At 41.9% G+C, this 27,184-nt stretch overlaps 1 protein-coding gene across 1 annotated transcript; it reads left to right on the forward strand.

Moving 5' to 3' along the window:
• The first annotated feature begins 1,214 nt into the window (after nucleotides 1–1,214).
• Nucleotides 1,215–26,962, forward strand: LOC115175947 (carcinoembryonic antigen-related cell adhesion molecule 6). The gene is made up of 9 exons (XM_029735612.1): nucleotides 1,215–1,338; nucleotides 1,610–1,948; nucleotides 7,871–8,155; nucleotides 8,793–9,059; nucleotides 10,770–11,048; nucleotides 11,312–11,566; nucleotides 11,768–11,888; nucleotides 23,479–23,519; nucleotides 24,092–26,962. Exons 1-8 carry the CDS (start codon nucleotides 1,290–1,292, stop codon nucleotides 23,495–23,497), a joined length of 1,614 nt encoding a protein of 537 aa, XP_029591472.1. The 5' UTR covers nucleotides 1,215–1,289; the 3' UTR covers nucleotides 23,498–23,519; nucleotides 24,092–26,962.
• Nucleotides 26,963–27,184: the final 222 nt, after the last annotated feature.

Here is a 27,184-nt window from a genome sequence, read left to right on the forward strand (position 1 = left end):
GGAAAATGTAAATGTGTTCTTTATGCATCTGACTCCTTAAAGGGGCAACCTACAGTTGAAACAATAACAAAGCGTACGGATGCAAGGACTGACCATCCATGATATCAAAATGATAGTTTTAACCATGTCTTGAGGCTATACAGCGTTTGTTTACACTTACTTAGTTTACAACCATTGGAGTGAAACAAGCTTATATTTGGGGTTCTGATGTGGAACGACAGTTGAGGTAAGCTCATGAGGCATTTATACGTTATATTCTTCAAAAATAAATGGGGACATAATTCATTTTGTCCAAACATGGACGTAGGAACTGCAGATTGCCCCTTTAAGTCACATGAGACATTTCCCAAATATATATAACTTTAATGAGACATTTCTTCAATGAGACATTTCCCAGATTGTCAGGTTAGTGTAACGCAACTCATATGACTCTAAAAGTGACTTCAAATGTACATTGAAGATTCCAGTTCCTGCCGTCGCGAGCTGTGGTGTTGGTGGTCTGTTACATAGGATGTAGTGCACTGTACTGGCACATCTATACAGGTCATGAGAGACCTCAACGATGTACCGTGTACAGTAGAATAGATACTTTATTGTCCAGAATTTATTTCTTTATGAGTACTCTTTATGAGTAATTTCCCGAGACTAGATCTTGGAGGCAGAATATCAGACAGAAGTCTCGGGGAAATTCCAGACCTAGACATTTTGCCTAGTGTACAACTGAGCTATCAAGCTGAAACCTTGTCTGGTATTTTCCACTGGGTGTCAGCACTGTCAAGGTAGATGGCAAAATCAACATTGACCTAAAACAATTGCAGTAGACTAGCCTACAATGCTTTTTAGGGTTTGGGGTGAATATCTTTTGAAATAATACATGTATTTTTTTGTCTTTGTTTGCCACGTGGAAAGCTATAGTAATTCCTACTTTTCAAGCAATACATTGTATTTAGATTTTCTTAATGGTTGAATTGCTAAACTTACAGTAATAGTAGCCTCTATGAGCGTATATGATGACTTGGCATAAATTGTTCGGCTATTTGAAATATTGGGGCATACTAGAGATGATAATTTATTTGACTTGTTCATTCTTATTGGTAATAATAGTTTGTAGTACGTCAAAATAGAGTGTGGTATGTGAAGGGTATAAATCCATTCAAAGAGGCGGGTTTTCTGATGTTGACACCTTTACTGGGTGTGTACCCGTAAGGAAGTGAGTACTCATTCAGTTCGTAAAAGCGACAGGTAGCCCGCATTATTCTCTGTCGCAAGAAGGGTTCCAGACATCTGGGATGGATTTGCTTAATTTGAGGTCGTTTGTCATTTTGCTGTCAGCTGTTGGTAAGATGAATGAATATATTCATTATTGTTAGGCCTACATTTAATAGTAAATACAAAATACTTTGAGTTGTGTTGGCTGGGTTTGTTTTTGTAGGCGCATCAGGAGGTGCATTGCCGTTGTTCTAGTATAATGCCTTTTTCAGACCAATATTAGGCTAACATTATTTATAACTGTTCGCTAGTCCATTGCATAAAGCTTGCTCCTGTCTTGATGTCTATCACACACTTGTATGTTGAAGTGAACACCTGCATTCAAACCGGTTTCTTTCAGGATGCTGCAACGGGCAGAGCGTACTGCCAGCCGGCCCCTTGGAAGGAGTACAGGGAAAGAACATCACGTTCAAAACCATTATCATCCCCACAGATGTAGGCAACTTTATCACAGTATCTTGGAATTTCAACGGTGGTAGTGGACTTGTACCTGTTGTCACTTCTGCGCCCAAAGGAGAGACAGTTGGCGCTGGTTACGCAGGAAGAGTATCACTGAATTCATCCACCGGCGAATTAAAGCTGGGATCCTTGACGGCAAAGGATGGTGGAGACTATGCAGTGACTATGGTCACTAGTGCTGCTGTACAGCGCACAGGTACAACGTTGCTCAGAGTTCTAGGTGAGTACAGAAAGTCGTTGATTGCAAGCATGCGTAATAAAACGTTCATTGAATGCGTAAATTACCCGAAGTAGCCTACACATTTTGGCATATGTTTGCCAAAAATCGACTTTATTGTTATTTACAACCAACTGTTTTCGTCTATTCTATTTATTCCCAAGTAGACCCTACCTGGATGATAGGTATGCCCCTCCCCACAAATACCTTTTGATGTATAATTGCCCAAAAAATATTTTAAACGAGTAAACAAAATGGTTCATGTCAAAAGGCAAAAACTATCAAAGTGAGAGATAACCTGAAAAGATGCTAAGGCTCAGGGTTTTATATCCATCTTAAAGGGCGTGGCCCTTTAGCTTGGAAAAGAGGGTTGTTCTTAACCACGACGTTGCGTCTGGACACAGCCCGTCTGGTCTGGACACAGTCCGTCTGGTCTGGAGACAGTCCGTCTGGTCTGGAGACAGCCCGTCTGGTCTGGAGACAGTCCGTCTGGACACAGCCCGTCTGGTCTGGACACAGTCCGTCTGGACACAGTCCGTCTGGTCTGGACACAGTCCGTCTGGTCTGGAGACAGTCCGTCTGGTCTGGAGACAGTCCGTCTGGTCTGGACACAGTCCATCTGGTCTGGACACAGCCCGTCTGGACACAACGTCGCGTGCGCGATCGTCGCAAAATAAATGTAGAAATCCATGTTATTCAATTATTGCGCGCGCGCCAACGAGCGTCTGCGATGCCAAGGGCTAAAATAGAACTTCTTTCTATTTCTGACACAGATCGCGCTGCAAGTCCTGCCTCTCCCATCTCCTCATTGGTTTTACCCATGTGGGTGATTGAAAGACTAACTGTGTTGCCGGTTGTCATGGTAATACTATGAATGTGTAGATGGATCACCATATAAGTCTGGAAGGAGGAGAGATGACTAGAAACGATTCGGTTGACCGTTTTATGTGTGGATTAATTGTCGGAGTAGAGGACCTTGTGCATTTCAGGTAAAATAACAACTCAATGTTTATATCCCAGGACAAATTAGCTAGCAACAGCAAGCTAGCTAAATAGGACAAATTAGCTAGCAAGTGCAAGCTAACTAGCTAAATTGCCATACATGTTTAATGCTTTTCGACCTTTCCCCAAATTAATGTAATTGGTTCAGAGTTTGTTTTGATATTTTAACCTGCGTGTCTTGATCGAGTTAGATGTAGGGGGAAAAAATGTATTTATGCACGATGCCGCAAGCGCAGCCGGTTTGGGTTCCGTGTTAGCCGTGGTATATTGACCATATACCACAAACCCCCGAGGTGGCTTATTGCTATTATAAACTGGTTACCAATGTGATTAGAGCAGTAAAAATACATGTTTTGTCATACCCATGGTATATGGTCTGACATTTTAAAATTGTACCTTTATTTAACTAGGCAAGTCAGTTAAGAACACATTCTTATTTTCAATGACGGCCTAGGAACAGTGGGTTACCTGCCTTGTTCAGGGGCACAACGACAGATTTTTTTCCTTTGATCTTGCAACCCTTCGCTGACATACCACGGCTGTCAGCCAATCAGCATTCAGAGCTCAAACTGCCCATTTTATAATTTACATTTTAGTAATTTAGCAACACTCTTATCCAGAGCAACTTACAGGAGCAATTAGAGTTAAGTGCTTTGCTCAAGGGCACATCAAAATATTTTTCACCCTAGTCAGCTCGGGCATTCAAACCAGCAACCTTTCAGTTATTGGCCCACCACTCTTAACCACTAGGCTACCTGCACCAGAGCTAGGCAACAGAGTGTGTGTGTGTGTGTGTGTGTGTGCATGTGTGCATGCGTGTAGTGTCAAGGCATTTCCTAGATTGATGCTTAACCATGCCAGGATCACAAATGAGTTTTGCCATATCTCAGCTAGACACACAGCCTATGTGATGCAATTTCTCTTTGGGGGCTTACAGTGCATTCGGAAAGTATTCAGACCCCTTGACTTTTTCCACATTTTGTTACGTTACAGCTTTATTCTAAAATAGATTAAATAAAAAAATGTCCTCATCAATCTACACACAATATCCCATAATGACAAAGCAAAAACAGGTTTTAAAAAAACAGAAAAACATTATTTACAAAAGTATTCGGACCCTTTGCTATGAGACTCGAAATTGAGCTCAGGTGGATCCTGTCTCCATTGATCATCCTTGAGATGTTTCTACAACTTGATTGTAGTCCACCTGTGGTAATTTCAATTGCTTGGACATGATTTGGAAAGGCACACACCTGTCTATATAAGGTCCCACAGTTGACAGTACATGTCAGAGCAAAATCCAAGCCATGAGGATGAAGGAATTGTCCGTAGAGCTCCGGGACAGGATTGTGTCGAGGCACATATCTGGGGAAGGGTACCAAAAAATGTATGCAGCATTGAAGGTCCTCAAGAACATAGTGGCCTCCATCATTCTTAAATGGAAGAAGTCTGGAACCACCGATACTCTTCCTAGAGCTGGCCGCCCGGCCAAACTGAGCAATCGGGGGAGAAGGGCCTTGGTCAGGGAGGTGACCAAGAATCCGATGGTCACTCTGACAGAGCTCCGGAGTTCTTCTGTGGAGATGCGAGAACCTCCCAGAAGGTCAACCAGCACTCCACCAATCAGGCCTTTATGGTAGAGTGGCTAGACGGAAGCCACTCCTCAGTAAAAGGCACTTGGCAGCCAGCTTGGAGTTTGCCAAAAGGCACCTAAAGGACTGTCAGACAATGAGAAACAAGATTCTCTGGTCTGATTAAACCAAGATTGAACTCTTTGGCCTGAATGCCAAGTGTCATAAATGGAGGAAACCTGGCACCATCCCTACGGTGAAGCATGGAAGCATGGTGGTGGTAGCATCATGCTGTGGGATGTTTTTAGCGGCAGGGACTGGGAGAATATTCAGGATCGAGGGAAAGATGAACGTAGCAAAGTCCTTAATGAAAACCTGCTCCAGAACACTCTGGACCTCAGACTGGGTTCACCTTCCAACAGGACAATGACCCTAAGCACACAGTCAAGACAACGCAGGAGTGGATTCTGGACAGGCCTCTGAATGTCCTTGAGTTGTCCGGGCACAGCCCGGACTTGACCCGATCGAACATCTCTGGAGAGACCTGAAAATAGCCGTGCAGCGACGCTACCCATCCAACATGACATCGCTTGAGAGGATCTGCAGAGAAGAATGGGAGAAACTCCCCAAATACAGGCGTGCCAAGCTTGTAGCGTCATACCTAAGACTCGAGGCTGTAATTGCTGCCAAAGGTGCTTTGACAAAGTACTGAGTAAAGGGTCTGAATACTTATGTAAATGTGATATTTCAGTTAATGTTTTTACATTTGCAAACATTTCTAAAAACCTGTTTTTGCTTTGTCATTATGGGATATTGTGTGTAGATTGATGAAGGAAAAACATGTTTTGAATCCATTTTAGAATAAGGCTGTAACGTAACAAAATGTAGAAAAAGTCAAGTGTTCTGAATACTTTCTGAATGCACTGTATGTCAAATTAAATGGGCAGTCAGTACATTTTTGTATAAATTAATGATATGTACCATAGGATTCTTGAAGAAAACAACTTTACACTACTTACACTACTTGCGCTGTTCTGTGAAGGGAGTAGTACACAGTGATCTTCAGTTTCTTGGCAATTTCTCGCATGGAATAGCCTTCATTTCTCAGAACAAGAATAGACTGACGAGTTTCAGAAGAAAGGTCTTTGTTTTTGGAAATTTTGAGCCTGTAATCGAACCCACAAATGCTGATGCTCCAGATACTCAACTAGTCTAAAGAAGGCCAGTTTTATTGCTTCTTTAATCAGAACAACAGTTGTCAGCTGTGCTAACATAATTGCAAAAGGGTTTTCTAATGATCAATTAGTCTTTTAAAATGATAAACTTGGATTAACTAACAAAATGTGCCATTGGAAGACAGGAGTGATGGTTACTGAAAATTGGCCTCTGTAGATATTCCATTAGAAATCAGCTGTTTCCAGCTAAAATAGTCATTTACAACAATGTCTACACTCTATTTCTGATCAATTAGTCGTTATTGTAATGGACCAAAAAATGTGCTTTTCTTTCAAAAACAAGGACATTTCTAAGTGACCCCAAACTTTTGAACGGTAGTGTAGTTTAACTGTTGTTCCCCATCAGAATCAAAAATATAAGCTTGTTTTACTACAATGTTTGTAAACAAAGTAAATGTCAAACACTATATAGGCGCAGAACATTGCTGAAATTATCATTTTGATATCATGGATGGTCAGTCCTTGCATCCATAGCTATGTCTGTGAATTTGAGAGTGGTTACATTTCTCCAGCCCAGTCCCTCAGATTTTTACCACAACAGAAACGCTTATTGTTACTGATTTCTGTTTTTTAATTTTTTACATTGCATAAAAGTACAGAGCTTCGTAATGGTATAGCATAAACTACAGTTGGAGAAAGCTATTGGAAAGCCCTGCTGCTTTAAAAGTTGATAATCTGGTATTCCCAGTTTTGAGGAAAAGCCTTTCAAAGTTTTCAGTTGTTAGAGAGCTGTTCTTTGTTTACTCCCGTTCAGCATTGTTCACACCCTCTTAAGCCTTAGCCCCACCGTTATCTTTAAAGCTGCACTATTTCCTGGTTGCAAAAATTTGAATAGTTCACCTCATTTCAGTTTATGGGACAAAACAAGCATGTATAGTGCAGAGAATCATTGTACCATCTAAACCACTGCGAAATATATTTTCCATGAGCAAAAATATAGAATTTTCAGCTGTTTGAAGCTGGTGTACAAAACTGAGTATAAAAGATGCAAAAACTAAACAACGGGAAGAGATTTAGCGCACATAGAATATATCTACCGTTTCTTAGGCTTGCTTTCAATGAGAATGACAGATCTATAACTCACAGTTCTATGTGAATTTGTTCAGATCTCCCAATAAGTTACATATTGCAGCATTACGAATTCACATAGGGACAGTTGTCCATCTACAGACGGTTGGCTGACAAGGTCACAAAAATGATGTGATTCTGAACGGTCAGATAGCTAGCAACAATGACAAGACGCTGCCATGTGGGGAATCATAGGTGTCTCATTTCATATAGTTTTATCTCGTTCTTGATACCATGTCTTGTTTTGAGTATTTTTTTTACTGATTTCATGATACACTCGTTGCTTCTATTACAGCCTGTGACATGGCAGACCAATCAGAAGTCATCCCTCTCCATGTCCAGTCCCTCTATTTCAACCAATCACGGCTAGTGGGAAGGTTCATGTCTTTTTTCGTGACTTACCAACTAGGCTCGTAATTTAACATTGTTATTAGTATACTGGTTTGTTATTAAAGTTCATATGTTCAAGAAGGAATTTCTGCCCTAAAAAATTTATTTCGATGCAAAAACTTTTTTTTACTTTGAAATGCCTCTCCTGTGAAGTAGTAACGTCCTTTATTCGCCCCCGTTCACGTGCTGCGCCACATATTCAAAGCTTTGAAGGATGGCAATGAGTCAGAACTAGAGAAAATGCCTTTTAGGTTATGGCAAAGTGTAAAAAAACTATAAGGTGATATACCATTTTATTAGGTCAGATTAAAATGACCCCTGTGTATTTTTGGTCAGTAAAATGCAGTTTAATCTATGACATCACAACCATTGAATGAGCACTTGTCCAGTTCACAACATATTCAGAAAGTCTTTGCTGACAACCTGTTATTTACTATTCAGGAGTTTAATGCTTTCGCTCCCTCCCCCTGGTCTTCTACTACCAAATGACATTGCTTAGCCTTAGAGTACAGCTTCATTAATCCGCCACTCTCCCCTCCCTCTGCCTCAAAACGCAAGTACTGACATAACAGTTACCCTGACGCCCCTTGACCTATTTGTCCATCACGTCACCTCATCCTCCCATTCACCTTCCTCTACCTCCGCCCTCCCCTCTTCAGAACCGGTCTCCGCCGTGACCATCACGTCCAACCTGAACGAAGCGGTCGAGTTCAACAGCACTGTGGTCTTGACCTGTTCGGGCAAAGGCTCCTTCCTCACGTACAAGTGGCTCAACGGCACCGCCCCGCTGGTCACCGACGGGAAGCATGTGACCTTGAGTGCAAACTACACAGTGCTGACCGTGGCTGGAGTGTTCAGGAAGGATCTGGTCGGACCCATCTACTGCACGGCCTTCAACAATCTAGAGAGCGTGAACAGTGCCCCCTTCAACCTCACTGTCAGCTGTAAGTACATATGTTCTTATAGCCTGGTCTGACATCTGTTTGTGCTGTCTCGTCATTGTTATAAAGACAGCACAAACGGATCTGGGACCAGGCTAATATTCTTATCCATTGATTCCACTCACGTCTCTGCCAGGCTATCTGAAAGGTTCAGGTAGTGTTTAGTTTAGAGTCTTAGGAGGCTTTGTGTGACTTGGTTCACTCCCATTAGGCGTTTCTACACCCGAACCCCTCTTCTGTTTACACCATCCCTGTGGACTGACGGTTATGCTGAAATCACACCAACATTCCGAGCTCTAGTTTTATCAACACTTAGATATGATATTGAGCAGTAGATCAATTATTTTGTGTGCTGGCTTTAGAATAAGTCAAGCCAGCCGTTTTCTATACTGTAACAGTGAGCGGCAGGCGGATCTAAATCAGCCATCCAGATCAGGCTAGTACAATGCGGGCGACAGGAAAATGCAGTACAGATAAGATCTACATTTCGTCATAGCCCCTCTGAATAGAGCACCTGGGAGGGGATCGACCTCTCGCGGCTTGTTTTTGTTAAGATTTTATGAGCTGCTACATTGTGGTTTGCAGCCTTAGGCCTCCATTAAACACGGCCGAACTTAACTATTTACCAATATATTTGCAGATGGGCCAGAAAACATCGCCATGACAGTCACCCCCACTGCTGAGGTCCAAAAGAAGGGTTCCAACATTACATTGACTTGCTCAGCCCAGTCTAGCCCTGCGGCTGTGCTTCAGTGGATCCACAATGGAGTCCCGCTCAATGTGATGGGCCCCAAGCTGGTACTGGACAACGTTGCCGTGGCACAGAGTGGAAACTACTCCTGCATGGCCAGCAACGCCAAAACCTTGCGATACCTGGAATCCACAACAGCCAAGTTCACTGTAGTAGGTGAGTAGGAGTGGAACCACAAGAGCCAATGAGATATCAAGGTTTTATACATGGATAGGAAGGGTGCTTTAGTGAATACAAAAGGGGGGCCATGTTCAGTATACTGTTAGAGACCTAGAGAGGCAAATCTTGCTCTAGTGGAAAGAAAAGTAGGGAAACAAGTTGTGTTCAGTTGAGCTGCAGTATTCTACAGAGGTTCTTGTCAGTAACAGTTATTTCAGATGTTGCACTCATTACATTTTATTAGACTTGACGTGTTCTAGTTGAACTGTTATACTAATTACAAGGAAGTTGTTAAAACCCTTTCTACAATTTTTAATGTTTGTTTTCAGCCACTTTTAACACAGTTTCTTTCGAATTTGCCGTTAGTCCTCCAACCCTGTCTCAAAGAGATTGTATCATCCTTATTAAGGTGATACCATGAACAGACAGACTGAAACCTGTTTCCTGGCTTGGTGCCCCTGAAGGCATAACACCAAACACAGAATTTTTTCCCATGTGATTTTGAAGCATGCCGTAGACGTTTCAAACCCAGAGACCTCATATCATGGCAACTTTGTACGTTCCCTCGTAGGTTTTTAAAGCTAGTGATATATGTACTGCATGCCATGTAGTACAAAGAGTGCATGGAAACTGTTTACAACGAGAGACAGTCTACCATTTTGTGAGTGACTAAAACCTGCACGGTTGGGGGATGGTCTTTCAAATTGCCTGGAGTCCTTGAGTCGGGTGTTGTTTTGTAGAAGGAAGAGAGATTGGGGGATGGGGGATGGGGGGGTGATTGTTGCCCATTTAGCCGTCCTAGCAGTTATTCTATGAATGTTCCCCTGTACTTGGTAAACAGTAGTGACTTTAAGTCCAGTTATTCCATCATGAATCATAGAGTTACACATTTTACTTTTAATGACTGACTAAAGCTGAGGAAATAGGAATTTGCCTCTGGAAATGTTTGCCGTCAAGACTGACTCGACACTTATTGGCCAAAGTGTTGGTTAGGCAGTTGTGAGTCACCATTGAGGGCCATGAACTTTCTGTTTAAAATATATTATCTTGGCATTAGTTTTCCAACACTCATTAGTCTGGAAAGGATAGATCGAGATTAACAAGACAGTGGTTTCACATGTTGTCCAAAACAAAAAGGCAAGGTTGGCCTTTAGATCCGCTTAAAAGTGGTCTAGCATGACAGTGAGCATGTTAATTGCATTATCTATTCATGTAGGTACTTTGGTTTTGCTTGGTGGACAAGTTTTTGGTACTTCAGCCCATTCAAAGACTCATTGTAAAATAATCACATTTTAGTTGATGTCACATTTTATGGAAACATGGCCTGATATAAGCTGGACAGTGATATAGTAGCTACCCATTGGCCACAGACGTCAATTCAACATCTATTCCACATTAGTTCAACGTCATTTCATTGAAATGATGTGGAAACAACGTTGATTCAACCAGTGTGTGCCCAGTGGTTAGTTAGATGTAATGTCATTATGGTATAATGAAAGTACAGTGTTTTTTTTATTTTATTTAATAGACATTGTCCAATCCATTCAACTGAAATCTAATGAATAGTTCATCAAGCTTCATGTGGTGTTTACGTTGTAAATACTTTAGTACTCTGAAATCTGGTAGTTGTAAGTGAAACCAGCTGTCTTTCAGACTTATCATCTGGTCTGTGTAAACCCTAACTCAATTTGTCCTCTGTGTTTGTAGAGGCCATATCCGGCGCTAAGATCACAGGCCCCAATGGAACGCTCGTTGCAGGTAACAGCACGGCCACCCTGAGCTGCCAGGCAACCGCCGGCACCGCCGACACCCGAGTGTGGCTGAAGAATGGCGCGGCCCTGTCTCCTAGCAACAGGGTCGTGGTCTCGGCAGACAAGAGCTCGGTCACGATCAAGCCGGTGCAGAAGGAGGACAGTGGAGAGTACCAATGCAAGCTGACCAATGCTGTGAGCACAGACTCTGCCAGCCTCAAGATAGGGGTCAACTGTGAGTAGAAGGGCCTTCTGACCTCTTCACTGACCCTTAACACCGGTCGCAACCCTGACCCATCAAGGTTAAACAAAGTTAACTTTATATTCTACTGTTACTTTGTTCATAAATGTTACAGTATCCAAAAAGAAAAGCTTTGTATTTCACCTAAATCCATGATAAATTGTCTGTATGCTACAGTGCAGTATTATTTAGGTCAGAATGGCCAAATCCAGGGGAATTTCAAGTATAAAGCTAAAATTCTCCTTTCCATGTCACAGTTGGTCCTGAGACTGTGTCCGTGAAGGGGGTAAGTTCCGTAAAGGTGACAGAGCCAGTCACGCTGAAGTGTGCCGCGGTCTCTCTCCCTGCTGCCACCTACACCTGGAAGTTCAATGGGACGCTGACCGACGTGATGACAGCCGAGTACATCATCGAAGCCGCTGTGGACAAGAACAGTGGAATTTACACCTGTGAAGCCAGCAACGCCGTCACCGGGCTGAGCACCTCTGTTGCCCACAAGCTGTCCGTCACAGGTTTGATTGTGGAGGCTGTAATACTATTCAACCATTTAGCACCATGGCTCTTAGGATGTCTTCTCACCCTAACTGTTGTAAGGATCTTCTACTTACAAATCATGTAGCACTGTCCACGTTTATCTCGTATGAAGCCGTTGCAGTACTTTGAGATGTTCTGATGATGATGATAAATAGCTGATTGTTCTTGGGATTCCGCAGAGGAGGGAACACTTGATGATGGTCTGTCTGGCGGGCAGATCGCTGGGATCGTCATCGGCGTGCTTATCGCCCTAGTGCTCATCATCGTAGGAGTCCGCTACATGAGACGGAAAAAAACACCGTGAGTTCCCTTGGTTCTACTTTTGATCCACTTATGCTATTCCATAGAAGCCAGTATGGCTCTTTTCGCAGACACAGCTGTTGTGTGTATTGATACACAATCTGTCATCGTCTCAAAATACCCTTCCTGTGAATCTACAGTTATCGCTTTCACTTCTCTCATTCTTTGGCATCCTAGAACTTGTATGCCTGATTGTTACCATGTACAGAATCTACACTCTGTTCATAGCATCCAAACTCTCTGCACTCCAAAAGCCCCGTTTCAGCAAACTGTTTGTAGCTTTTCATATGCGTCCACACAGATAAGGTAGTGATTTTGTTGGACAGAGCAAAGAGAGTTAAAGCAGACACGGCCTGACACGCCTCGCACATTCCAGCTTTTGGCAACCGAAATCAATAAAAAAAACACCCCTTTCGGGTCATGGGCGTTCTGAACAAACCAGAAAGGGAGAAATATACCACAGGTGTCCTTGCTCAAAACCCTTTTTCTCATTGGATCTCCAGCTTGTTGGAGTAAATGTTCACGTTCTCATTCCTCACCCCTTCCTCACTAATAAGAGTGTTGTCAGCAGAACAGTAGTGCTGAGCAATTTGCGCTTTTTGTGATCGGTTTCGGTTCAATTATTAAAAAAGAATCCCGGTTTTCAATTATTTTTTTAAACATGAAATGCACTATGCATTATGTGAGTTGAATGCTGTAAGAACACAGAATTAAACAATGAATACAAGTCCCATGATGGTAGTGACTGTCCATTACTGCTTATCACTTATTAACCAACATTTATCACTTTACTTTAATCAAATATTTCACTTGTTGTGTATATTACATTTGTTTTATTTAATTACTTTATTATTTAATTCCAAGTCATCATCTGATCTCTATAGAGCTGCTGCCTATGCCGTCTGACAAAATCACTATTTTAGTAAAATCAAATCAAATTTTATTGGTCACACACACATGATTAGCAGATGTTATTGCGGGTGTAGCGAAATGCTTGTGCTTCTAGCTCCGACAGTGCAGTAATATATAACAAGTAATATCTAACAAATTACACAGCATATACCCAATACACACAAATCTAAGTAGGAATGAATTAAGACTATATACATATGGGTGAGCAATGTCAGAGTGGAATGGACTAAGATACAGTAGAATAGTATAGAATACAGTTTATACAGTTGAAGTCGGAAGTTTACATACACCTTAGCCAAATACATTTAAACTCAGTTTTTCACAATTCCTGACATTTAATCCTAGTAAAAAGTCAGTCTTAGGTCAGTTAGGATCACCACTTTATTTTAAGAATGTGAAATGTCAGAATAATAGTAGAGTGATTTATTTCAGCTTTTATTTCTTTCATCACATTCCCAGTGGGTCAGAAGTTTACATACACTCTGTTAGTATTTGGTAGCATTGCCTTTAAATTGTTTAACTTGGGTCAAACATCTCAAGTAGCCTTCCACAAGCTTTCCACAATAAGTTGGGTGAATTTTGGCCCATTCCTCCTGGCAGAGCTGGTGTAACTGAGTCAGGTTTGTAGGCCTCCTTGCTCGCACACACTTTTTCAGTTCTGCCCACAAATTTTCTATAGGATTGAAGTCAGGGCTTTGTGATGGCCACTCCAATACCTTGACTTTGTTGTCCTTAAGCCATTTTGCCACAACTTTGGAAGTATGCTTGGGGTCATTGTTCATTTGGAAGACCCATTTGCGACCAAGCTTTAACTTCCTGACTGATGTCTTGAGATGTTGCTTGAATATATCCACATCATTTTCCTACCTCATGATGCCATCTATTTTGTGAAGTGCACCAGTCCCTCCTGCAGCCAAGCACCCCCACAACATGATGCTACCGTTATGTTTGGAGGAAAAAGGGGGAGACTTGCAAGCCGAAGAACACCATCCCAACCGTGAAGCACGGCACTCCCGTGCTTCACGGTTGGGATGGTGTTCTTTGGCTTGCAAGTCTCCCCCTTTTTCCTCCAAACATAACGGTAGTCATTATGGCCAATCAGACCAGAGGACATTTCTCCAAAAAGTACGATCTTTGTCTCCATGTGCAGTTGCAAACCGTAGTCTGGCTTTTTATGGCGGTTTTGGAGCAGTGGCTTCTTCCTTGCTGAGCGGCCTTTCAGGTTATGTCGATATAGGACTCGTTTTACTGTGGATACTTTTGTACCTGTTTCCTCCAGCATCTTCACAAGGTCCTTTGCTGTTGTTCTGGGATTGATTTACACTTTTTGCACCGTAGTACGTTCATCTCCAGGAGACAGCGTCTCCTTCCTGAGTGGTATGATGGCAGCGTGGTCCCATGGTGTTTATACTTGCGTACTATTAATTGTACAGATGAACGTGGTACCTTCAGGCGTTTGGAAATTGCTCCCAAGGATGAACCAGACTTGCGGAGGTCTACAATTTCTTTTCTGATGTCTTTGCTGATTTCTTTTGATTTTCCCATGATGTCAAGCAAAGAGGCATTGAGTTTGAAGGTAGGCCTTGAAATACCTCCAATTGACTCAAATGATGTCAAATAGCCTATCAGAAGCTTCTAAAGCCATGACATCATTTTCTGGAATTTTCCAAGCTGTTTAAAGGCACAGTCATCTTAGTGTATGTAAACTTCTGACCCACTGGAATTGTGATGCAGTAAATTATAAGTGAAATAATCTGTCTGTAAACAATTGTTGGAAAAATTACTTGTGTCTTGCACAAGTAGATGTCCTAACCAACTTGTCAAAACTATAGTTTGTTTAAAGAAATGTGTGAAGTGGTTGAAAAATGAGTTTTAATTACTCCAACTGAAGTGTATGTAAACTTCCGACTTAAACTGCACATATGAGATGAGTAATGCAAGATATGTAAACATTAAGTGACTAAGATACCGTAGAATAGTATAGAATACAGTGCCTATAGACGGCAGCCTCTAATGTGCTAGTGATGGCTGTTTAACAGTCTGGCCTTGAGATAGAAGCTGTTTTTCAGTCTCTCGGTCCCAGCTTTGATGCACCTGTACTGACCTCACCTTCTGGATGATAGCGGGGTGAACAGGCAGTGGCTCGGGCGGTTGATGTCCTTGATGATCTTTTTGGCCTTCCTGTGACTTATTTCCTTCGTCAAAGTAAATAAGGCATACTTTCATGACTGCTGAATACAAACTATCAATCACTTAGATCATGTGTTTTCAGGTACCTCGCTAACCAACTTTCTATCCCTCTCGATCGTGCGTGCATTCTTCTCTCCTCTCCGTGTCTGCCTGACAGAAACATACAGGCGTGCAATGGATTATGGCCATTGTAGTTAATTACCACGTTTGCTGCCCTAAACTGTCGAATTTTGTCTTGTTGGAAACTACAACTCCTTACTACACCGCACAGTTCGGGCTTGATCTGATTGATCTCTAGAGAAACTACGCAATGTGCGCATTGAGTGCACAGAAAAAACTCAGAAGGAGATGGAACTCAAATAATTAAACCTTGAACATCAATAGACAAGAACAGCACATAGCCTACATATCAATGCATACACACAAACTATCTAGGTCAAATAGGGGAGAGGCGTGGTGCCGCGAGGTGTTGCTTTATATGTTTTTTGAAACCTGGTTTGCTGTTTATTTGAGCAATATGAGATGGAAGGAAGTTCCATGCAATTTGGGCTCTATATAATACTGTACACTTTCTTGAATTTGTTCTGGGCCTGGGGACTATAAAAAGACCCCTGGTGGCATGTCTGGTGGGGTAAGTGTGTGTGTCAGAGCTGTGTGTAAGTTGACTATGCAAACAATTAGGAATTTTCAACACATTAATGTTTCTTATAAAAAGAAGAAGTGATGCAGTCAGTCTCTCCTCAACTCTTAGCCAAGAGAAACTGGCATTAATAGTATTTATATCAGCCCTCTGATTACAGTTAAGAGCGAAACGTGCCACTCTGTTCTGGGCCAGCTGCAGCTTAACTAGGTCTTTCCTTGCAGCACTGGACCACACGTCTGGATAATAATCAAGATTACACAAAACTAGAGCCTGCAGAACTTTCTTTTTGGAGTGTGGTGTCAAAAAATCAGAGCATCTCTTTAATACGGCCAGTCCTCTCCCCATCTTTACAACCATTGAATCTATATGTTTTGACCATGACAGTTTACAATCTAAGGTAACGCCAAGTAATTTAGTCTCCACAACTTGTTTAACAGCCACACCATTCATTACCAGATTCAGCTGAGGTCTAGAACTTAAGGAAGGATTTGTACCAAATACAATGCACTTAGTTTTAGAGATGGTCAGGACCAGTTTATTACTGGCCACCCATTCCAAAACAGACTGCAAGTCTTTTGATAAGGGTTTCAGTGACTTCATTAGCTGTGGTTGCTGATGCATATATGGTTGAATCATCAGCATACAGTACATGGACACACGTGCTTTGTTTAATGCCAGCGGCAGGTCATTGGTAAAAAAAATAGAGGACATAGAGAGCTGCCCTGCGGTACACCACACTTTACATGTTTGACATTAGGGAAGCTTCCATTAAAGTTATATTAGATACTGTAGCTCTGAATCCACGATATGGCAGAGGTTGAAAAGCCATAACGCATACGTTTTTCAACAACAGGTTATGGTCAATAATATCAAAGGCTGCACTGAAATCTAACAGTACAGCTTCCACAATCTTCTTATTATCAATTTCTTTCAACCAATCATCAGTCATTTGTGTCAGTGCAGTACATGTTGAGTGCCCTTCTCTATAAGCATGCTGAAAGTCTGTTGTTAATTTGTTTATAGAGAAATAGCATTGTATTTGGTCAAACACCATTTTTTCCAACAGTTTACTAAGAGTTGGCAGCAAGCTTATAGGTCTGCTGTTAGAACCAGTAAAGGCCGCTTTACCACTCTTGGGTAGCGGAATTACTTTGTCTTCCCTCCAGGCCCGAGGACAAAGACTTTCCTCTAGGCTCAGATAAACATTTTGACCGATAGGAGTCGCTATAGAGTCAGCTGCCATCCTCAGTAGCTTTCCATCTAAGTTGTCAATGGCAGGAGGTTTGCCATTATTGATCGATAACATACATTTTTCCACCTCTTCCACACTAACTTTACAAAATTCAAACTTGCAATGATTTTCTTTAATTATTTGTTCTTTTATGCATGAATACAATTGCTCGCTGTTCGTTGTTGGCATTTTCTGCTTAGGTTTGCCCACTTTGCCAATGAAATAATAATTCAAATAATTGCCAACATCAAATGGTTTTGTGATGAATAAGCCAAGATGAAAGATGAAGTTGAATTTGGCTTTCTTTCTTTCTTTTTTTTCTTTTTAATATTTTTTCTCCCTAATTTCCTGGTATACAATTGGTAGTTACAGTCTTGTCTCATTGCTGCAACTCCCATACGGACACGGGAGAGGTAAAGATCGAGAGCTGTGCGTCCTCTGAAACACAACCCAACCAAGCCACACTGCTTCTTGACACAATGTCCACTTAACCCAGAAGCCAGTCGCTCCAATGTGTCGGAGGAAACACCATGCACCTGGCGACCGTGTCAGCGTGCAGTGTGCCCGGCCCGCCACAGGAGTCACTAGTGCACGATGGGACAAGGACATCCCTGCCGGCCAAACCCTCCCCTAACCCGGACAACGCTGGGCCATTTGTGTGCCGTCCCATGGGTCTCCCGGTCACGGCCGGCTGCGACAAAGCCTGGACTCTAACCCAGAATCTCTAGTGGCACAGCTAGCACTGCAATGAAGTGCCTTAGACCACTGCGCCACTCGGGAGGCCGAATTTGTCTTTCTGCCCATAATTTAATTTAAAGTACTAGATTTTATTCCATCATTTTTTATATCAATGATATTGGCTTCATGATACAGTTTCTTCTTCTTTTTGTTGAGTTTAGTCACATAATTTCTCAATTTGCAGTAAGTAAGCCAGTCAGATGTGCAGCCAGACTTATTAGCCACTCCTTTTGCCCCATCTCTTTCAACCATACAGTTTTGCAATTCCTCATCAATCCATGGAGCCTTAACAGTTCTAACAGTCAGTTTCTTAACAGGTGCATGTTTATCAATAATTGGAAGAAGCAATTTCATAAATTCATCAAGTGCAGTGTCTGGATGCTCGTCATTAATTACATTAGACCAACAAATATTTAATCCACATAAGAGTCACAGCAAAATCTTTTGCATGATCTCTTATACACTATTTTAGGCCCAGCTGTTGGAACTTTGGCTTTCCTGGATATAGCCACTATATTGTGATCCCTGCATCCAATGGGTACGAATACAGCTTTAGAACAAAGTTCTACAGTATTAGTAAAAATGTGATCGATACATGTGGATGATCTTGTCCCTGTAGTGTTTGTAAACACCCTGGTAGGTTGATTAATAACCTGAACCAGATTACAGGCACTGGTTACAGTAAGAAGCTTCCTCTTGAGCGGACAGCTTGATGAAAACCAGTTAATATTCAGGTCCCCAAGAAAGTAGACCTCTCTGTTTACATCACATACACTATCAAGCATTTCACACATTATTTAGATACTGACTGTTAGCACTTGGTGGCCTATAGCAACACACCTAAAGAAAAGGCTTTAGATGTGCCAAGTGAACCTGCAACCACAACACTTGATATAACATATTCTATAAGCATTACAGGGATATGGCTCTGAATATATATACAGCAACACCTCCCCCATAAGCATTTCTGTCTCTTCTATAGATGTTATATCCTTGTATTGCTACTGATGTATCATCAAATGAATTATCTAAGTGAGTCTCAGAAATGGCTAATATATGAATGCTATCTGATGTTAGCAAGTTATTGATTTCATGAATCTTATTTCTAAGGCTACATATATTAATATGGGCTATTTTCAGCCCTTTCCTGGGTAGCTTATCAGAGATAGAATGATACTGAAAAGAGCAGACAAAGCAAGAGAAAAAAATGTACATTCAGCCGTCCATTAATCACTTGGTGTGTGTGTACTGCGGGGTTGAAGCTACGAACCCATAGGCTTGGCTCTCTCATCCCTTCCAGGCTTCTGGGAGGGAGGGTGGACCATGAGCCTGTCATAGCAGATGTAAGCAAAGTCCCCACACGCTCTGGCAACTTTCATGGCTGGGATCAGTTCTTTCCACTTCTGGCTCACAGCTTCAGGATAGTCCTCGTTGAGGAAGATCTACGTTCCTCTCAAGTTCTTGGCTCTTTCCAGAACAGCTACCTTGTCCTTGAACCTCAGGAACTTGACCACTATTGTCCTGGGCCTATCACCTGGGCCGGTGGTGGGTTTTCCAGTCCTGTGGGCGCGCTCCACCTCAATCTTCCTGCGGTCCATCTTCAGTTTCTCAGAGATAATTTCCCTCACTTTGTCCTCAGACTCCGTCCAGGTCTCATGTGGAGATTCTGCAATTCCATCCACAAACATGTTGTTCTGCCTTGATTGTCCCTCGAGTCTGATTTCTCCGTCATTGTTATCATGGATTCACACACACAACTGATGTCCTCTCTCAGTGACTTACAGATTGTTGTCATCTAGCCGTTCTCCTGTTTCAACTCATCGAGCTGACCCTGGGAGAACTGCAAACTGTTCTTCAGGTCCTGGACCTCTCTGGTCAGGTCGTCCATTCTTTTATTAGTAGAATCCACGAGTATTTGGACAAAACACTTTAAGCTATTTTGTTGTTGTTGTAACAACTGCTTGTAGGTCTTTTTTGTTAGTTTAAAAGAACATTCACGTGTGATAGAGAAACCACTGTCCTCAATGGTACTCCTGCCGGCTTTGGTCTTTGTCACGGTAGCTAGCAACGTAGGTTACGCTGTTGCTCCTTGCAGTTCCAGACAGGGCAGGTCACGGGGAAGATTGAAAACAACAAACAGCAGGGATCTAGACAGCCACAAACCCAGGACAATCCCAGCCACAATGGCTAACCGCGTTGTGGGCTGCGTTAAAGAAAACCCGCTAGCTTGATATGCAGCTAGCTAGCAGCCAGGCTAGCAGTGACGCCAAATAGCTCCTCAGACCCGTCCTTGGTCGGCAGGATCACTGGAAAGAGATAGGCAGTCCCAGCAACTGATGCCAACTGCGTCACGGGATTCAAACTAAGAAGCTAGCTACCAAGAACTTTCCAATACACTTTCAAACAAACTTTTCAAACAAAACCGAGCTCTTCCTCGTTCCACATTCAACAGGAAGTGACGCTATGTTAAAACATGGAAATGGAAATAAAGTTACATGGATTTCTGATGCAAATGTGAACCCAACCACCTTCATCCAGACAGGAAGATGAGCCCCCAGATAACCAACCAGCATGACATGCATTTCTAACCGCTTGCTCTGTTTCACCGAAAGTGCAGACTTCCTACCAGAGAACTAACAAGCTGACAGCCAGTGAACAAGGGGAATGCAGTATGTTGTTGAAAGCAGATACCTGGTTGGTCAGGTTTAGACCACCCTGTGTGCACGACTGGGTTCACACACAGCTGCACACTTGTTTAATTGGGAGAGGGACTGGTGGGTGCAAAGGCAGATACTGTTTCCTGATTAGTGTGATAAGTGGCTGCACAGCAGGCCAGGCCCCTATGTAAGATGGGGATTAGCGATTTACAGGTGCTGACATTGTAGGTTTCTGGTAAAGGTCACTCTTTATAGTGAGCAGATTTTTTTTTCCACCGGTTGAACATATAAATGTCTGTCTCCAGGTATACACTGAATCTGTTTAACCATGTTCTAATATATGTCACTGGACACTTTTACTGAGTATCCAAGTGATTTAAGCAACTAAGATATATGATTCTGTTGATATTGGCTCGATCAATACCATGACGACATGTATACAGTAGATAAGTGTTCCAAAGATCTGCGTGTGTTTATCCGGACTCTTTCTACTCAGTCTGCCTGGCCTTGTCAGCCTGGATCAACGCTGTGGGTTTCAGTATTTTGAAAACACAGTTGGACCACATTCCAACACTCTCTCTAGCCTCACACTCAGGAGCGGAAGATTCCATCTCAACAGCGGGGTCCGCCACTTTTCGCTCCTCTGAATCCTCTTAAGATAACAAGCTGTCTGGGCGTGGTGCCCCCGAGCAGTGGAACAGACCCTTCCAGCCGAGCTTAAGCCTCTCTTCTCATTTCTGACGGACTAGAGAGGTGGACATAGTGTCAGTGGAACAATGATTAGATAAGGGGAAGATATGCTCTTCTTTATCGTCCACAATTGGAAATTGTTCTTCCCAGGATAGTCACTGGGGATAGGGGAGATGCTGAGTTGAGAGTATGGTTGGAATGTCACCGTCGTGTCTGCACAGGTCTCTCTCTCTCTCTTTCTGTCCATCTCGCTCTTCTTCTCGCCTCATCTGTCTTTTGCCGTCTGTCATTCTAACATTCTTACTCTACAATCCTCTCTTCCACTCGGTTCCCTCTTTAAGTCACAGTGGCAGGTAAGAGAGGACCGTTTCCTCCATACATATTCATATTTCTGTGAAGAGATGCCGTAATTCAGCCATAGTACTGGTACACGGGCACATCTGCAGGAACAAAGCGAAGACCGTCAAGTACCCGTAGTTGATATTGTAGTTATTGAGTCGTCCTCTTCCTGTGTTGTCTACTGCTCTTATCAATGGCGTACAACTAGGCTAAATGCTCAGATGCTTTCTGAGATGAGATCCCAGCATAAAAAAGGTTACAGTATCTACCAACACTGCTCGTGTTTGTCAGGGCATTGGGGTCTGTTCATTAACCCTTTACACTCGTGGGAATTGGCCTATATGGATCGAGCTAAATAGAAATGTTTCTTACAGAAGGAATATGAAAAACATAACCATGGTATCCATTAAAAGGAAACCGTTTGGAGATTATGGGAAAATGATTCAACTATAGGTGAGGACAAAACAGTTAATTAAACACAAGATTGAATCCAAACATTACACTGTTGATTTTATGTGCATTTTACATTAACTGTACTTTTCGCCGCATTTGTTGTTATCGAAATCAAAAAATACTCTGGATACATTCAGTAACATGATAAGAATATTAATGGGAAAATGTGGTGTAGGTGCAACATAAGACAAAAATAAATGAAATTGTTTGAGGTCTAACTGGTGTCTCTAAGTGGCTACACACCTCTCCAAAGTGTGCACAGTTCCTAAGTAATGTCAATGCACTTTTAGGACTCAAAGAAGAGTCTTCAACTATACTGCTCTACCAAGCAAAATAGCAGTAATTGCTCATAGAGTGAAACTGAGAAAAATTACTTCGAAGTTTATTGTCCAGCCAAATGAATTGTAGGCAGATCATTGGAGATGTGGTTATCTATCTTACTATGAGGTCATTTTTTATTATTATTGGACCCTGACCTCTGACATGACCTTTGACCCTAGACGGCATTTACTGCCTTGCTTGGTACACCCACTGGAATATGTTTCCATTACAAACATTTTTTTTACACAAGCTTGTGTTAACATATTTATTTGTATTTATTTTGTGACTGTCAGTGTCATATATAGTTTGATACTTGTGTCAGCAAAGAACAATAAATAATACCAAGGTAAACCGTAGACACTGCAGCCCAAACTCAGTGAAACCAAGGTAAAAGGCAGTAACTGATGTGAGTGATGGCAGTTTGTGCCTTTTTCCAGTCACTGCAAACATGAACCCCCATTTTCTACATAACACAACACAATGGAGGCAGGATATGATATTTGTCTACATGATAAAGCATATATTTAATGTATAACAAATGTAAATAACTCATTTTTGACCAAATGTGCATTTACTGCTCTTTTGCTTGGTACGGCAGTATAAGGTGCTATTTTGAACTCTCCTAGCTGTACTGTTGAGGAACTAGAGCAAGCAGACTTGTAGCTGTTTTGCTTGGAACACAGTCCTGCATCCCCGCCATCACACAATTACTGTTGGTGTTTACACATTCCAAAAACAGTCCATTATAAATCACAATCTGGTCAGGTAGGCATCATTTGAAAGCGTGCTCTATTGCCACCATGGCTTGCTAAGTTACAAAATACGATGTTACGGCGTTAGGCTTTCACAAGGCAATTCAGAGAAGCAGATCGTAAGGTTGGTAGGCATAGAATAGAGCCACGAGGGCATTCAGATGCGTGTTCCCCGCCAAATTTCTTCACAATACGACAAACAGGCCCGTTCTGTTCAGAACAGCCAGCGTATGATGCCATGTCATCTTGTAACTGTACATTTAAGCATTGTGATCATAAACATTGACAATTAAGAACGGCCTCCTGAGTGGCGCAGCGGTCTAAGGCACTGAATCGCAGTTACTGTACAGCCACTGCATTCCAATTTAGGTGCTTATCAGTGTTAAAATCTGCCATTTTCACCCGTATATGGGGTTAAATTGTAAAAGAGCTACCTATGGGCATTCCATCAAAGAAATAAGAAGACATAATTCCTTTGAAATGATAGCTGCCTGTCTATATTTGTTGCTGTCATGTGGGTATATGATCTAAAATCAAGTCATTCAGGATGTCAAAGCAAAGTTATCATCCCCACATCAGTGAGGCGTCTTGTTTGCTCAGATCCCTTCAAAGCGAGGTCATCGTTCCACTAATCGCCACTATTTTCTTTCACGTTCTGTTTCAGGATCGAGTCGCCATACTAGAAGAGAGCCCCGAGGAAAGCTGGTAAGTCGCTCTGTGATAACTCCATATTATCCTCAAGTTGTTTGCGTTCCCTTGTCAGGCGACGCAAGCTAGCATTATCCTCTGTTGTAACAGCAGTTATCAAGGCTGTCTCCAGAGCATGGGACAAACATATCCTTGTTGATGACATTCTTATTGCACTGTGTCCGAAGTTATAGCTACCATTCTATGGTGCCACTCCCTATCACACAAGTCTGACCTGAAAGGCCTCTACCTTTCAGATAAGAATGTTGACTTTACACATACTGTAGGGAGTGGGCACCAAGTCCGATTCTGGCATAGCTACAGAAAATCTGTGTGCTTCTTTCGTCTGAATGAACAAGTAAGGCAAAGATCCTCATTTGGGCTATTAGCATTTTGGGAGCTGAAGTAGAACAAAATCCAGTAGAGACTGTATAGCCTAACTATTGCCAATATTCACCTAAGAGGTGAAAGACCTTTCAGATGAGGGATGATGGGGGGGAAAGTCATTTAACTTCAGAAGTTATTTTTTTTACTACAGTGTTCTTAGTGATAAACTATAAGTCATGTGACCCCTTTCTTCTCGCTCACAGGAGCTATCAACCCAAAGAATCAGCCAATTATTCCCCTCAAGATCCATCTCTGCAGTCGGGAAGACCAATCAGGTGGAAACCTCACCCAGGTCGGTCCAGCGATACGAACATTTCATCACAAAGCCCACATAACCACAGGGGTCACAACATTCCTCCCTAGGAGCTGGTCATCTCCTTTGAAAATGGTGGTGTGTCTGGGACTCTGGGTCATTGTGCTTGGTTTGGACCGGAAAGCACCAACGCATCTATCCCATCTAACATCTATCTGTCTGTATGGACTTATTTTCCTTCACACACGTTCCCTCCTCTCCATCCAGCCCATTGGCTAAAGTATACAGCTTCCACCACTCCATGGGATGCTGGCCACCTTCGCAAAACAGAGGAATGTCATCGCTTACATCAATTTCTCCACATATTCCTTAGGAAACAAAATGCCTAGACTTGAGCGATGGTGATGCCCTGTCCGTAATGAATGATCATTTTAGCTTTGAGGAATTGGAGGAGGATTTAGTGGGGGCAACATAATGTAGAAGATTGTAAGGCTTAGTCACTTGGTCACTCCTCACTGATCACAACATCAAGGCGAATGGGCAAATATCGTCTGAAACTTTGAAACACCTGACGGACACAGGTTCATAAATCTGACGTTACCACCGCCGTGTCTCTGCTTGATCCCAAGGGTAGCTTTTTTATTCTTTTTTTTTTTACATCTGCAAGATCTGCTCGTAAGAGCTTCATGTCAAAACAGCAACGACAAGATCCAACACGCAGCAAATGTTAGGGGGAGGGGGAAAAAAAGGTAAGAATGGAGGGAAAATGTGGAGGGAAAATGTGTGTGAGTCAGGGCTGTACTAATGACTTTCATTATTTGTTGTATTCCGCTTTTTAAAATGGATCTGTCGTTGAAATTTGAATATTGTTTGTATTATTTTGGCTTTTGTAGTATAATCCCCAAAAAATACAAAAAGTGTGTTTTTAGGACCATAAATGAACAACTGCCATTTTATGTTTACTGTAACACAACCCCTTTTTACCTACTTCTTAGCTTTGTGAAAAACGACATCCTTGTTTTTAGTCACTAGTATTTATTGTTTGAAACCTTAGTTGAATACATTGAGCTGATGGTGTTTTTATCCAATGAATGATAATGAGTAGTTTGACAGCACACACACCTTCAGTTAGAACACACAGTACTATGGGTTGTGTTCATTATCTGTTGTGTTTTCTCCCACTTTTGAATGGCAAGAACAGTAGTTACTCTTGTAAGCCTGGTAATGTTAATGTCACTTGACCGTGGAAGGGTTTTATTTTGTGGTTTGACCTACTCTGTTAAACCATGCAATTATATACAGCATTCGGTCTAATGAAACAGAAAGACACACACATAAAGACAGATACACAGACACCAGAACTTGAGCACAGTAACCAACTAGATCCATTGGTCCAAATTGGTCTAACCACTGCATTTGATTTAGTCATATGGCTCATTAGTTGTCAAAGAGATCTAAATAAGGAACTTGATTCACTGAGTACGAATGAGATCGTTGCGTTTTTGTCTAGTTGGTTTAATTCTTGAAGATGACCAAGGATAAATTGACAACTTTACCTGAACAGTTTTTTTTGTGTTTTTTTTTACTGTTAAAGGGATAGACCAGCTCAAATGAAAAATGGCACATCAATAAACTGCTCCCTTTGTAAATATGATTTACTTCATGTAAATGTGAACTGTAATGAACATTGTATTTTTTAGGCTTGACATTCTGTCATCTGTTTGGGGTTTCTTGCTCAATCTTAATTTGAATATTTCAAAATATCATACATTTTCTCAGGTTGTTTGCAATAATGCGTATTATTCTTTAACGACTGAACTGCCTATATTCATGAATCATTTTCTCTTTGTATAGACACGCCTCTGAGATGTTTGTTTTAGTTTATTTATTCTTCTGTTGCTACTGCCAGTTGCTTTTGTTACAGTCTAGTTTATTTTCAAAATGAACTTTACTTCCTGTGTCTAGCTAACCAACCCCAGTCTCTGTATTTCTCTCTCTCGCTCTCTCTCTCTCTCTCGCTCGCTCGCGCTCTCCTATTTGTTCCTGGGATTTGGAATGACACAACATAAAGGCGGACCAACGGTTCATTTTTTAAATCCTCTTTACTGGTGAGAACCAAGAGGGTTTCTGTCTCGCTGCAGTTGGGGTGTGTGTGTGTGTGTGTGTGTGTGTGTGTGTGTGTGTGTGTGTGTGTGTGTGTGTGTGTGTGTGTGTGTGTGTGTGTGTGTGTGTGTGTGTGTGTGTGTGTGTGTGTGTGTGTGTGTGTGTGTGTGTGTGTGTGTGTGTGCAATGGTGTTCTCCTCTCCTGCCCCACCAGTCTCCCTGTTTCTTCACAGGTATACCTCAGAAAGAATGTAAAGACCTGCTTTAACAACAGAGACAAGGAATCCCTGTGGTGGACAGGTTGTGTGCTCAGGGTGGGAAACCGACACCCTGAGCACAGGGGTGGGTTAATTAAAGCATCCATATTTTATCCGAACCACATTTACATTTGAACTGGATTTGAAACTACACATTTACATTTGACCTGGATTTGATCCTCTTGTAAACACATTCATATAAAATGAGCTAACCTGTCTAAATTAGGTCTGCTGTTGAGTGCAGTTAGAATGGGAATATGAATGTGCAGATGAACAAACACTACAAGGTGCAGGAGGTGCTTGGTATTGACCAGGCTATCAAGTTCATTTTCCTTGAGTCAACAATGGCTTTTTTTTTTTTTTACTGTTGGTCTGGTTGGGTGTTAAAACAATGGGCCAATTGTGTAACACTGTACTTGAATGTAAAAGAAAACTCAATAAAATGTAAGTGTACAAAAATATCCCTGGATCCCTTTTATGTCATAAGATTTCAACTCATCTAGGATCTCAACCTTTTTGTTGTTAGTGTATTAGGTTTCTTGGGTTAAAAGTGCTGTGCATGTCTAACAACGGTGTGTAATAAGGCATGACATCAAATCTACTGAATGTAGAATGTTTCTGAGGAATTATCTTGAAAATGAAAAGAGGAGTTTGTATACTTCCTTAATAACTTGATTGTAACA

The sequence above is a fragment of the Salmo trutta genome, chromosome 36 (assembly GCF_901001165.1).
Source record: "Salmo trutta chromosome 36, fSalTru1.1, whole genome shotgun sequence".
Taxonomy (NCBI): domain Eukaryota; kingdom Metazoa; phylum Chordata; class Actinopteri; order Salmoniformes; family Salmonidae; genus Salmo; species Salmo trutta.

Coding starts and splice junctions, on each gene's coding strand:
- LOC115175947 (XM_029735612.1), top strand. CDS start 1,290: ATGGATTTGCTTAATTTGAGGTCGTTTGTCATTTTGCTGTCAGCTGTT. Junction 9,060..10,769: donor AGCCAAGTTCACTGTAGTAG/GTGAGTAGGAGT, acceptor CTGTGTTTGTAG/AGGCCATATCCGGCGCTAAG. Junction 11,567..11,767: donor CCACAAGCTGTCCGTCACAG/GTTTGATTGTGG, acceptor GGGATTCCGCAG/AGGAGGGAACACTTGATGAT.